The sequence below is a fragment of the Oryzias latipes genome, chromosome 1, assembly GCF_002234675.1.
Source record: "Oryzias latipes chromosome 1, ASM223467v1".
Taxonomy (NCBI): domain Eukaryota; kingdom Metazoa; phylum Chordata; class Actinopteri; order Beloniformes; family Adrianichthyidae; genus Oryzias; species Oryzias latipes.
Window position 1 is genome coordinate 10,909,278 of NC_019859.2, and position 12,855 is coordinate 10,922,132.

General features: G+C 40.0%; 1 protein-coding gene across 5 annotated transcripts in view; it reads left to right on the forward strand.

Annotated features, from left to right (window-relative positions):
- LOC101163953 (glutamate receptor ionotropic, NMDA 2B-like) overlaps positions 1 to 12,855 on the forward strand; it is a 141,955-nt gene that overhangs the window by 104,391 nt on the left and 24,709 nt on the right. For all 5 annotated transcript variants that reach the window (XM_023955858.1, XM_023955853.1, XM_020702419.2 and 2 more), the window contains exons 7-9: positions 6,376 to 6,490; positions 6,608 to 6,813; positions 11,511 to 11,682. In XM_023955858.1, the coding sequence (XP_023811626.1) occupies positions 6,376 to 6,490; positions 6,608 to 6,813; positions 11,511 to 11,682 (493 nt within the window). The remainder of the gene's footprint in view (positions 1 to 6,375; positions 6,491 to 6,607; positions 6,814 to 11,510; positions 11,683 to 12,855) is intronic.

Sequence of the window (12,855 nt, forward strand, 5' to 3'; positions counted from 1 at the left end):
ATAGATTTTCAGGTTCATAGTCATGTTTTCAATCAAAATTAGGGATCGAGTTAAGGTTAGATTTAGGTAAATTCTAATAAAGATTATATTGTTGCAGCTTATGTTTTATAATCAAAACACTGTTGTGGTTAAAATCCAAAAGTTCTGTTTTTGCCACATCAGTTTCTCATTAGTGTCTCACTGCAGAGCGGCTTTAAAAAACCCAATGTCCCAAACTGTTGGACAGTGATGAAGCGAGCGGGCGGCTACAGGGGTGGCACAGCAGCACACAGCAATGTTAGGCCTCTTTATTTACTTTGTTTGTGATTACACAGCCAGGTTTAGGAATCTCATATTTTCCACTTCTGATCTGTGTTCTGCAAAGACATTTGGGCTTCCACTAAAGCAAAAGCGTGCCAGTAGTCTGATCATGTACGTTCAGAACACACGTGTGATTATGAAACACGCCGTGAGCGTACCGCTGTCTTGTAAGTGACTACAAAGTTTTGAGCTAAAATAATATTTATGATGAGTAAATGTGCATATCTTCTTTTTGGTGCGGAAAACCAATATTTAAATCTTATAATCACAGTGTTTTTTGTTTCTTTTACAAGATCATAATATGCCATATTCGGCATATTTTAGGACATATTCTTCTGATGTCTAACAGTGCAGTGCAAAAATCACAAACAGTCACATGTGTTTTAATTGTAATAAATAGGATAGGATTGGGTAGGATCAGGAATGAATCCATCACAAGAACAGATTTTAGAGATAAATGCTGGGAAGCAGATTGAGATGGTTTGGACACCTTGAGAGGATGTTGGTAAAAGGATGCTGAAGTTGGAGCTACTAGGAAGGGGGCCAAGAAGACCAAAGAGAAGGTCAGGGTTATGAGGGTGGTTGGTGTGAGGGAGGGGGATGCAGATGGAGACAGATGATTCACCATGGCAACCACTGAAGAGAGCAGCCAAAGACAAGGAGGATGAAAATTTGATTTTTGAAATGTGCCCATCAGCAAACCCTGGTCTAGATGGTCGTCCTTTAGTCGATTTGTTTTTGAGAAGTCCATAGATGCTTTATGATGTAAATTTCTGGCATTTAACATGGTACAGCTGGGCTGTTCTTAGATGTGGCGGTGCAAAAAATAAATAAAAAATTGCTTGATTGTTGGCACTAATGCATCATAAAATAAAACATGTTGCTGCTCTTCTCCGTTTGGACTTCTTGCGTGAATGACGATAGCCTTAGATACGAAACCACGCTCTTCAATTTACCATCTACACAAAAGTAAAAAAAAAACTATATTTTTTCTCTTTCTTTTTAAGATCTGATATCGTCCACATACTGTAAAATGTATTAGTGAAACAATAAACCATTAAGACCATACAGCGTTACACGGTTTCTCAAACGGAGAAGCTCCAAGCAAATTGTTGCCTCTCCTGGAGGCCGTTTCTGTTTTTTTAGGTATGTTTTTAAGGAAATTCAATTATACGTTTGCAACAAGCTAGCGGACTTTGGCTTTACTGCTGTTTTGCGTTGGATCACCAGAAAAGTAAAGGCCTAAAAAAATCATCTATACTTTAGGGACCAATATTTGATTTATTAAGCTTGGATAGATTCAGATTGATTAATTGATTTTATCAACCCACCCCAAAACACCTATTAGAAAGTTGGAGTTTGATTTAGTTAAACAGAAAAAGATTTTAATTTTTTTTTTTTTAAATCAGGCCTTTTTTACAGCAGGGTTTTGCTCTGCAGAACATCTCAGACACACGACAAAACAAAACCAAGAGCGATCATACAATCATTAAAGAACAACTAGAAGGAGCTGCATTTCCAGAAGAAAATGCAGGGTTGAATGCTATATGGCTGAAAGAAAGCTTAATTTGTAAAAGAAATGGCTGAACTGAGCTGAAAGAGCTCAACATTTTAAAAGTAAAATGGTTAAAAAAGGTGAAAACCTGTAAAAAAGGTTAAGCACAAGAATTCTCTATGTATTTTAATGGAGCAAAAATCCTGGAATATCTTTAAAAAATCAATGATTTGAAGGTCCAAAAGTAATAACTGTAATAAGTTGAAAGAGTTAAAAATGTTATTAGTTGAATGGTAAAAAAATTTGAAGTGTCCTAACTGGGTGTCGAACCAGGAACCTCATGTACCATAACTTCCCAATGCATTTTAATAGGGCAAAAATTCCCGGAAAAACTGGAATATCTTAAAAAGTAAAAGGATTTGAAAAACCAAAAGTCATAGCAGAAAAAAGGTAAAAGAGCTGAACATTTTAAAGTTGAATGGTTACAATCGGTTGAAAATTGTAGAAAGAGTTAAGTGCCGAAAAACGGCGGAAGATGTGCGTAATAAATAATAAAGAGAAACAGAAAAACAAAGGGTTGAATGCTTTACAGCATTCAACCAATTAGAAGCGGCGTAAGGAAACGGATGAGGTCAGTTGAGTGTTTGCCCTTTTAACTGTCCATCAAAGTGCTTTTTTTAAATATGATTATTCAGGTCATTTAAAAAATTAAAAATAAAAACGCCCCCCTTCCCATTACTACCCGCTAGCTTACAGTCCCTCACACCCCCAACCCAACATTACCGGTTCAACAAAAATAGAAAGCAATATTGGAGCTGTCCAGGTGTACAGTTTTGATCGAGATGCCTGCTTGGACGAGGAAAACGAAGACGTACATAGATCTATTTGTCATCAAGTGGATAGAAGCAGAGCAGGAAGACTTTGGCCCCACCCAGCATATTCTCTTTATCACAAATTAACTTTTTTTTTCAAATGGCATGTTTTCGTCTGCTCCTGATTCACAAGAACTTGAAAAAAGAAATACTCAGAAATGCAATTTTGAGTTTAAATTTCTTAATCTATGTCCTCCATCATGACAAAAAAGCCACAAGAAAATGTTAAAAACACCAAAAACAGAACAAAGTGGATCTCAAGTAAAGAATGAAGGTTTTTTTTGTCCTCTGACTGTTTTTTTATTCTTCAAAATAAATTACACACTAGTGTTTGTCCGGCCATTTCAAAATCCATAAATTAGGATTTCTTAGTAGGACTAGGACTTAGGATTTCTTACTTTCACGTGAATACTTCAATGTGTTAAGCACCTCAATAAAACTTGTTTAAAATGGTTTTGATTTTGTGAGGTTTTACTTTGGAACACATATCTGTTCATTTCTCTCATAAAATAGGATCTAGACACGTCTTGTTGTCCGCCTGCAGCTCCAGAGCCTCGGCTTTTGCATCCTGCAGACCATTCGCTACTGTTTCTGCAGCAGTTGAGTCTATTTGTGGTCTTTATCCAGCTTCTGTCCTACAGACGTGTAACGTGTAGCTCACATTTTCTCACTAACTGCCGTCTCTTCAGGGACAGATTTTCTGCAAATTATGAGTCATCCATCTCAAGATGATACAGTATGTCAGAGTGTGTGCACGTGTGCACGCTTCCTCGCAGCAACATGCAGCAGATATACTGTATATTTTTACATTGCTGCATTGCAGCGACCGAGAACTTGTGCTCTGCTTGGGTGGAGAAAATGGAAGGCATCCAAGAGAGGACCTTTCAAAATAAGACAGATATAAAAGCAGAGTTTCTTTTTTGGGGAAAAAAAAAAAAAGAGGATTGTGTTCATGCCATTGATGATTCATGGCGCCTGCTGTTGCACATTTCTCCTGTAGGAAGACTTTGGAAGCTATAGTTGCAAACATGCAACTTCATATAGGCAAGGCAAGGCAAGGCAAGTTTATTTGTATAGCACAATTCGTACACAAAGTAATTCAAGGTGCTTCACAAAACAGAAAAGTGCATTAAAATCACAATACATCATAGAAATAATCAACATAAAATTTACTTTAAAAGAAAAGGAAGAAAAAAAAAAAGATTTAAAAAGAAAGGAAGGAAAGAAAGGTGCAGATAGGACCTTTCAGTCATATACACGGCTAAACAGAAATGTTTTAAGTCTAGATTTGAATGAAGCCACACGAGGTACTATTAGCAGCTCATCCCAGTTTTTTTCTTTGCTTTCCTCAGAGTCAGAGGGGAGCTCTGACATGAGGAGAGATCAAACGGCACATAAAAGCTACATCAATAGTGCAGCGCCACAAAATGATAAACAGAGCAGCCTCCGCTGGTGTACATTCACGGCGTGCATCAGCCTTTGTGCAGGTTAATGCACAGCCTAATGTGTCATGCTGATGCGTGGTTTGACGCTGCGCTCAGAGGTCGGCTCCAGAGATTGATCTGAGTGAGAAAGGCGGCGTGAGGGGAAGTGGGTAAACACTCCGGTTTGGACTGATGTATACTCGCCGTCTCTCTTTCACACAGCACCTCTCGGGTGAAATGACTGTTCCCATGGTAACGCAGCTGATTGCAGGAAAATCGCTGGGTGTCACTGCCATGCATTGCATCGCACCATGCTCCTCCCAACATCCTTATGTTGTGGTTTCACTAACACTGACACGAGCTCACTTGAGCCTTCAGGACACAGGCCCCCGAGGGGCGGCTACTCATCCCACTGGTTGCCATGGCACCGGGGCAAGCAACAAGTTGGGCGGCCACCTCCACCTCGGCCTCCATTGCCTTGATCTTCTTTGTAACCTATTCAAAGTGAGATCATTCCCAGGAGGCTAATCCCATGTTACACGTGCATTACAGCACTTGCATGCTGCAGCCTGCAAGCGTGACATGGAGGCTTGAGTCGCATTATTGACTCGCTCGAAGTGCTCAGCCTGCTCAGATTGGCATGTGTGTGAGTAAAGAGAGCGGGAAAATGGACTTGCGCTATAAATACATGCGGTAGAGAGAGTGGGAGATACTGTGATTAAAATCTTGGCTTCTGCTCAACCCAAACTCTCCTTGTTAAGTTTGTAAATTCTTTTCTTGTCCGCAGTTTTCGCTTTTGTCTCTTTTTGGCATAAAGTCGGGCGAAATGTGTTTCCTTAGACATCTTTAGGCTCAAACACCGTACTGTTTGCATTAAAGCTATTTATTACTCTATTTCTTTCTTTATTTTTTTTGTTGGAGGCAGAGCGTCTCCATGGCGATGACAGCCCACAGGATGAGGAAGAGGGAGGAAAAGAGGCAACTAAGAGAGAAAGTAATGTGCTTATCTGCCCCTGCTACACTTGTTGACACATAAAAGGCGTGGGGCTCTCTGATATGGACTCAAAAGGCAGTTAGGACACTCTTGCCCCTCTCCACCTCTCAGTCCTAACTCTTGTAGCTCCGTCTTCACCCAAGTGGTTCTGTTTTAGCTTTTTCTTTATTGTGCCATGCTCGTTAATCTCTGAGGTGTTTCTGATCCTCTGCCTCGATGCATTAAATATAAAAAATACATTAGCCTCTGATAATAGGAGGACGTCCTGTCTTCAGGTTTAAAAAACAGAATTTCTGTGATGTGTGTGACAGAATGGAGCCGCGTTCAAAGAAAGATGAGGTTCCATACAGCTTCCATATAAATTCATGTATGAGTTACAGGATATTGGCCAAAATGCTCCCTTTTTCAATCAATAATTGAAAAAGCAGAAGGATGCAATCCGTCTTTTGTTGCCAACTTTACTAAATGACTCACAACATGCGACCTGAATATTATTAAGACGATCATAATGCATTAAATACCAAACACACAGCCACTGTCAACACTATTCAAGACAGAAACTTTGTGCCAAAAGAAAATCTGCCGACACTTGCAGGCAGATCTCGTTACCGTGGTGTGTTCACTATTTTAATTCATTGACTCTTTCACGCCTGAAGATCTTCCTTACATCTAGGTTTTTTATGTTTTCCTCTCTGCTTGGTGTCCATCAGAACCGGGAATCCTCTGATCCAGATAATAAACAGGTTTGACCTTTTGGTGTGGAAGCATTATTTGTTTGGTGGTAGATGGGGTTTATATATGATAGGGTGTTTTAGATACTTCATCTATTAATAGGTATATCTTTGCTCATGCAAGTGACTGACTAAAGTTAGTTTGAGGTTGCTTTGTGTTTTTTATGAGTCACTTCTTGTGTTGGAGTTCAAGCCGTAAATGCAAGTCGGGAAAACATTAGATTCTTTCCTGACACATGAAGCACAGACATCTGTTGTTGTCGTTACATGTTTGATGAGCTTTATAAAAATTAATTTGAAAACTTAAATGCAAAATAAAAATGATAATTTTCCTCAGTTTTTTATATTTTGATGTTTTCCCCAGCAGTTGGAGGATCTTAAAATAGACTTAAAACTTAAAAGGATTCATAAAATCGATTAAACCAACAAATTTTTGGGTCTACAAATAACTTTAATAAAACCCTCAAACTTTATGTACAATAATAAACTGCATTTCTAAAATTAGATTTCTTTTTTGGCTCAGGCACTAAAACATCCCATGTTGATCTCTCGTCACCAGGTACCTCATGAATGTGACGTTTGAAGGTCGAAATCTGTCCTTCAGCGAGAAGGGTCACCAGATGTTTCCCAAGCTGGTCATCATTCTGCTGGATAAGGACCGACAGTGGGACAGGGTAAATGTCTCCTCCTCTGGTTTGTGACCCATCTGCCGCGTCTTCTTTTTGGAGTTTGCCGCCTGAGGTAGCTTTTCCCTGGAGCGTTCACACAGCTCTCATCCCACACACACGCAGGTCGGCAAGTGGGAAAGAGGCTCCTTGACGATGAGGTATCACGTGTGGCCTCGCTTTGAGCTGTACTCGGGAGCGGAGGAGCGGGACGACCACCTGTCCATCGTGACGCTGGAGGAGGCTCCATTTGTGATCGTGGAGGATGTGGATCCACTCAGTGGGACCTGCATGAGAAACACTGTGCCCTGTCGAAAGCAGTTAAAACTCAGGTAAGAGTCACAATTTTATGGGTTTGCACAAATACTGACTCAAATTTAACCCTGTAAATCCCACTACATCAAAGAATTGATAGAAAATTCAAATTATTTTTCAACCCCTTTGATTAATTCCACAAAAATTATGATTTTTTTATGAGCTATAAATAGTATAAATTGTATTTTTACTAGATAATTTGGTGATTTTTTGTTCCCATCAATGTTAGTTTAAGATGCCAATTTAGACATGACTGTCAGGAAAAAAAAGCCACTTATTTACCCGCCGTCTCAAATTTTATCCAGGCATTTTTAACGTGCTTAAACTGTATTTTAAAGAATTATTTAACAAGAAATTTTACATTCTTTTAATTCATTTAAAAAATATACATAACAATAGATGAGTCATTGTCACCAAAAAGGTTTTGAAAATTATCAAAAAATGTTCTGCCATAAGTGCTTTTGAGGTTTAACGGAAGCAGCCATTTTTAAATGAGCTGGCGGGGACTGGTGGGGGGCCCTGACCTGGGGGGGGGGTTCCGCCTCCACTGGATGGGTTGCCCATCTGCGCCTGGGGCTGGGATTACTCTCAGAAGGGGTTTATTCAAATATACACCTTGTGTGTCAAAAGATTCATAACCCTATGTTGTAAAAGCAAAATATGTCCAACACAAGGGGCCTTCAGCTCTCATCTGTTTGCTCAACTGTTAGACAGGACAAGTAAAAAAAAAAAAAAAAAAAAAAAAAAAAATTAAATGAGCAGGAAAAGCCCTTCCACTGCCCCTAATGGAAAGATGATGAACTACAGGGCAGAAAACATGAACTACGTCATATCCTATGGGTTTTTCATGGACAGTTTGGATCATGCTAATAACATAAGGGTCTCAGATGCGCCTGCATCAAATGTAATACGATTGTTTCTGCAGGGTTGAAGTTATAAAACACATTTTTGTAACATTTAGTGAGCCTTTCTTAAGTTTTCATGGATTCTCCTCACATTTTTCCATTCAGCGCTGATACCTGCATTTGAAAAGTTTAAACAGAAATGATTGTTTTATCCATTCAGGGACTGAACTGAACAAATGAACCATTCAAGCATAAAAGGCCCCTACCCTGTACTTTCTTTTGATGTCACATCCGCCTGCTATGTGAGAGCATGACTTGTTTTAAATACCTCTATGAGAAGGTGAAGATGGAGTTTAATGACAGCAAAACCGTTTTGTTTCAATGGAAACAAATAAAAGTCTGTTTTCCACTTTTCCTTTTTTAAGGAAGCAAAACACAAAAACAAAGTTAGTTTTGACCTGAACATTTTGTGAAAAGTGGAGGTTTGTGGGAAAGTATTTCTCTCTCGCATGCTAAGCATTGTGGGAGTCTGACAGAACTTGACATAGGAACATTTTTAACTTATCTTGTGAATTTCTTTCTTAAAATGTTTAAGAAGGAAGAGTTTTAGTCCAAATATCAAGACTCAACTTCAAGAAAATGGCTTGTATGTTGTGAATAATCTCACCTAAAAGTTAAATTATTTTATTGTCTCACTTGCTTTGTTTTAGTGCTTATTTGCAGACAAAAAAAAACTGCCTGATTACACAATTTGTTATGATTCATGCAAAGTTTTCTATTATATGCGAAAACAACCCTGGTTGAACTACTGAGCAAAGTGTTTTTTTCATGCTGGTGTGACTTATAGATAAACAATAAAAAAATAAAAGAAGAAGGGAGCATTAAATACACTCCTGTAAAAATCCACATACAAATTAGTACAAAAGTCAAGAGAAAACTTTTGAAAAAAACCAAAGGCTTGTTTTCCCCATGTTTACTTTAATCCTTTGACGCCTGAATTTAGTTTCAGCTATGAAAAGAAAATTACATTTAGATAATATTGGAGCAGAAGTTGTTTGATGCATTTTTCCATCAACAGGGGTCAAGGGGTTAAGGATTCTTTTACATAAAAACTGATTGATCGGAATCAGTTTGTCTTCCAGGAGATCCCAGTTGTCATGCTACGTTCACACCGGCCTCTGCAGAGTTGATTTGCAGGAAGTTGTGTTTATAAATTAGTTTCCATACCTGGTAAACAAACCTTGCATACATAGGCATGAAAATCCTAGACTGATCCTTTTGGCATCATCCACTGGATTCTGAACGACAAAGTCAAAGTACTCAGTTCCCGCCCAATGGGACAAAATTCAAAAAAACTGCAAAAAGTTTAAACTGTATATGTGAATCTGATTTTGTGACCCCTCTCTCCTGACGTTCCATAGGAAGTAGCCACAGAACCCTAATTCCATAGATTTCTATAGAGAAACAAACAGCTTTCACTAAGTTATACTATTTGTCTGAATAACTTCTGTTGCTCTGCTTCCTGCTTTTAAAATTTTCCCGCTAATCTTAAATTATTTTCCACATTTTTTTTTTCCTGTGGTGCAAGTTGTTCAGTTAAAAACAGGCCAATCAGATGCTTCAATAAAAGTAGGTGGTGCTGCTGGCCCTCTCGTCCAAAGTTCAAAACATTTGATTGACGGATTGCGGACCAATCACTGCTTTCCGATGACGTATCATAAAAAAATGGCGACTGAATTGATTTCCTTTCATTGGGGCCATTTTCCGTGGGGATGTAACACTCGGTCCAGTTCTTACAGTCATTGGATTCAATGTAAGGTAGGACTGTTGAGCCCACTCTTGCTCTACCCACCTGCCAATCAAAAACAAATAAAAAAAAAAAAATTAGACTTTTGCAAATGGAAACCAACAGAAAATTGCCTGTTCCTCAATCCAGCCATCATTTAGAAAATGCAGTGTTTGATAGAACCATTTTGGCTCCAAATTCCAAATTCATGTAACGTGGGGGGGGGGGGGGGGGGTTGTTCCGCTCTTTTTCATAGTTTTCGTTTTCTTTTTCTTACAATAAATAAGCAAATACTGCAGTTAAAAAAGTAGTCAGTGTCTGCAGAGAACAGTTGTGTTGTCATCTGAAAAACCTTGACATTTTCCTTAATTTACCTCTTTGGGCATCTTCATTTGAGCCCTGTAATTACCCCCAATGCTTTCACCTCTGCTCACTCTTTCATCGTCTCATTTTCTGTTGTTGTTGACTTGCTCTGTACGTTGACCCCGTCTCTAAGCAGCTCTCCTCTGACTCCCATAATGAATTTGCTTTCCTAGGTTCCTTCAATGGAGAACCTAAGGCCTTTTGGAGCTCATAATTGTATGTTGTTTATTTTTTAAATGGACAGATCTTTCCTCCTTTTTTTTCTTTTGACTCTGTGGTTCTCGTCTCCCTCTTTCTGCCTCCACTCAAAGCCTCAGCAGCAGATCTAGTATGGCTGGCAATATGGCACAGATAATATTCAGATAATAGCTCTCCATCCGCGCTACTCTGTTCTCCATGATGAAAGCAGACAGATGGGAGCACAAACAACTAAATCTCTGTTTAGTCTTATACATTTCAGAGTTTTTCATTTGTATGTGCTCGATTTCATAGAATTGAAATGAAGCCTAAAGCAAACGAGACCCATCGGATGTGAACCTCACAGAAACACATTTGTTCTTGGTTTGTTTTGAACAGCTTCTGCTGTCGATGCCTGAGCTGCTGTGGTCTTTGTGCCCAGCTGCTCTGCACCTGTATGAGCTGCCAGCCAAAACAGCCTTTTGACCGATGACGCACGGTTTGGTTAACCGCTCCACTTGTCCTGTGTGTTATTCATGGACCGTCATTAGTGTGCAGTTTGGATGAAAGTGCATAAACCTGGTGGGTTGTGGGGGAAGAAAGTGTTTTGTCTAATATTTGCCGTTGTACAAAAATGCTTTGTGTCATGGCTTGTTTTTATTTTTACCATTATTTACAGTCAGGTGTTTGTAGTTGTTTCACCTCACTCTGGGACATTCGTTCTTTGCATTTGAGATCCCTTGGGGGAGCGTTGAGCTGCAGTTGAGGCCAGGCTCAGGAGCCCTTTGGAGGTTTAAGTCCAACGTCCAAAGCTATAAGTCAACTTGGAGGACAATGTGACCAATGTTTTTACAGTCTTTGGTTTGACCCAAATGTAAATTCAAATCCACAATCTAAAGCTATGGACACAACTGTCATGTGACACGCATACTTGAACGCACATTAACTCATAGTGTTCATACTGGGCAAGCAGGGAGGGTTTCTTCTTCTTCTGTTATTTACTAGCTCACGTCCGCCACCTACAGTTGGAAGAGTTTTGGTGCGAAATGTCAAAGTGGTGCAAATCTCACGAATCTTGCTCCAGGCGTTTTCTATCACAGCTCTATTCTGATAAACAAAAGACTTTGTGTTGTGCAATTGCGGCCAGGCACAAACTGTAATTACTTGTTTTTTCCCTCCATGATCGATTTTCAAACAATTGGCACTTTCATGAATTAAATGGGACATCATCTCTACGTCACCACCAAATCCAAGTCCCTGACTGGTTAAAGTTCTGTAGCCACATATGGCATGCAAGAGTTTTGAATGTGGTAACCCAAAAAGCACATTTATGTGCATTTATATAGACTAGAAGTTGCTTGAACCCACGTTGCCGAGGGCGATGTGACCGTAGCATGACAGTTTCAGAGCTGGCATCTGGCTGCTAATCTGATTTTGAAATTTTGCTCACTAAATGCTTAAAAAAAGGTTTTTGTTTTTTATTGTTTTTCGTTGTCACTTTGATCATTCAAACTTGGCATTTTTTGTCTTTTTCTCTTCTAAGCAATATGACAGGGGATTCGGGGATTTACATCAAGCGCTGCTGCAAAGGCTTCTGCATTGACATCTTGAAGAAAATTGCCAAAGCCGTCAAGTTCACCTACGACCTCTACCTGGTCACCAACGGGAAACATGGCAAGAAGGTCAATGGAACGTGGAACGGCATGGTGGGAGAGGTGAGAGTGGTGCGCGGTTGTAAACGGTCCCTTAAAAACGTGACACAAAAAGCAAAGAAAGATGTGTTTAGTTGGTATTTGTTATAACTTTAGTTTAGTCTATGACTTAGTGACCAAGACTTTCGAATGGTGTCACATTTTTACAGAGTACAGATTTGTAAAATGAGCTGAATCTTCTGGTAACCTCAGGTTCTGTCAACATTGAGTCCAACTGGCACCAAATGAGCAGCCCCAGTGAACATGGACTCTGCTCTGAGAATGGGTGTGAGTGACTGATCCAGATGAGGGCTATCCCTTAGAGTAACTTCAAACTGGTGTTCCATTAAACCAAGTGTTTGTCCCTTCGAACCTATAAGTAGCTGATATTACAGGATAATATGGCCAACCGCTCAACACAACAGGTGGCATACAGCCAGTCTTTTGTCTCATCAAAAAGCCCTCCATATCCACCTTTTACAATCAGTCCCGTCTGCATCGTTTGTAGGAAGCAGAGATGCTGAATCCTGCATCGATGGAGTGGCATATTTTGGTGGCAGTATGATGATATGGGACAGCATCTCCATCCCACCTCATTGAGACAGTCTCAATGCAGAGAGACATGAGGGAGGGAAAATATCCAACACCTGCCACCACAGGCCGGTTTTAATCAGAAACAATTACTACAGCAAAGAAGTGATCAACCAAACGCCAACGTTCTTGCATTTTGCGCTCTGTCTACTCATCTGCTTTTGATGTAGTCAAAAGGTTCCTCTCTGACACGTCACATAAGACTCAGAAGGAGAGCCGTGGATGTTTTCCTGTCAGCTTTCCCCCCACAGCAGCGAGAAGCCTCAGCTTTTCATCGCTGGTAAGCAGCTTGAAAATACCCGCAGTGACAGTTCAAGCAGACCTGCTGGCACACCAGCTGATTGTGGATTTCACAGCTGGCAGAGCGCTGTAGCAGAGCACCGGAGACTCCACCACACACCCATAATTGAACCATCATGGTGACAAAGAGGCACTTTTGTCGAAACAACACCAATATTTCTCCTTCTGGTTTGCCACAGCAGCAATAGAAACAGCTGCATGTTTGACCTCTCCCCAACTTTGGAGCTCAGAGTCCTGCAATGTAAAATGTGCAGATTTGTACGGGCAGATGAGATGCTGTTGTAACATGGTTCTCTAGAAACTGCC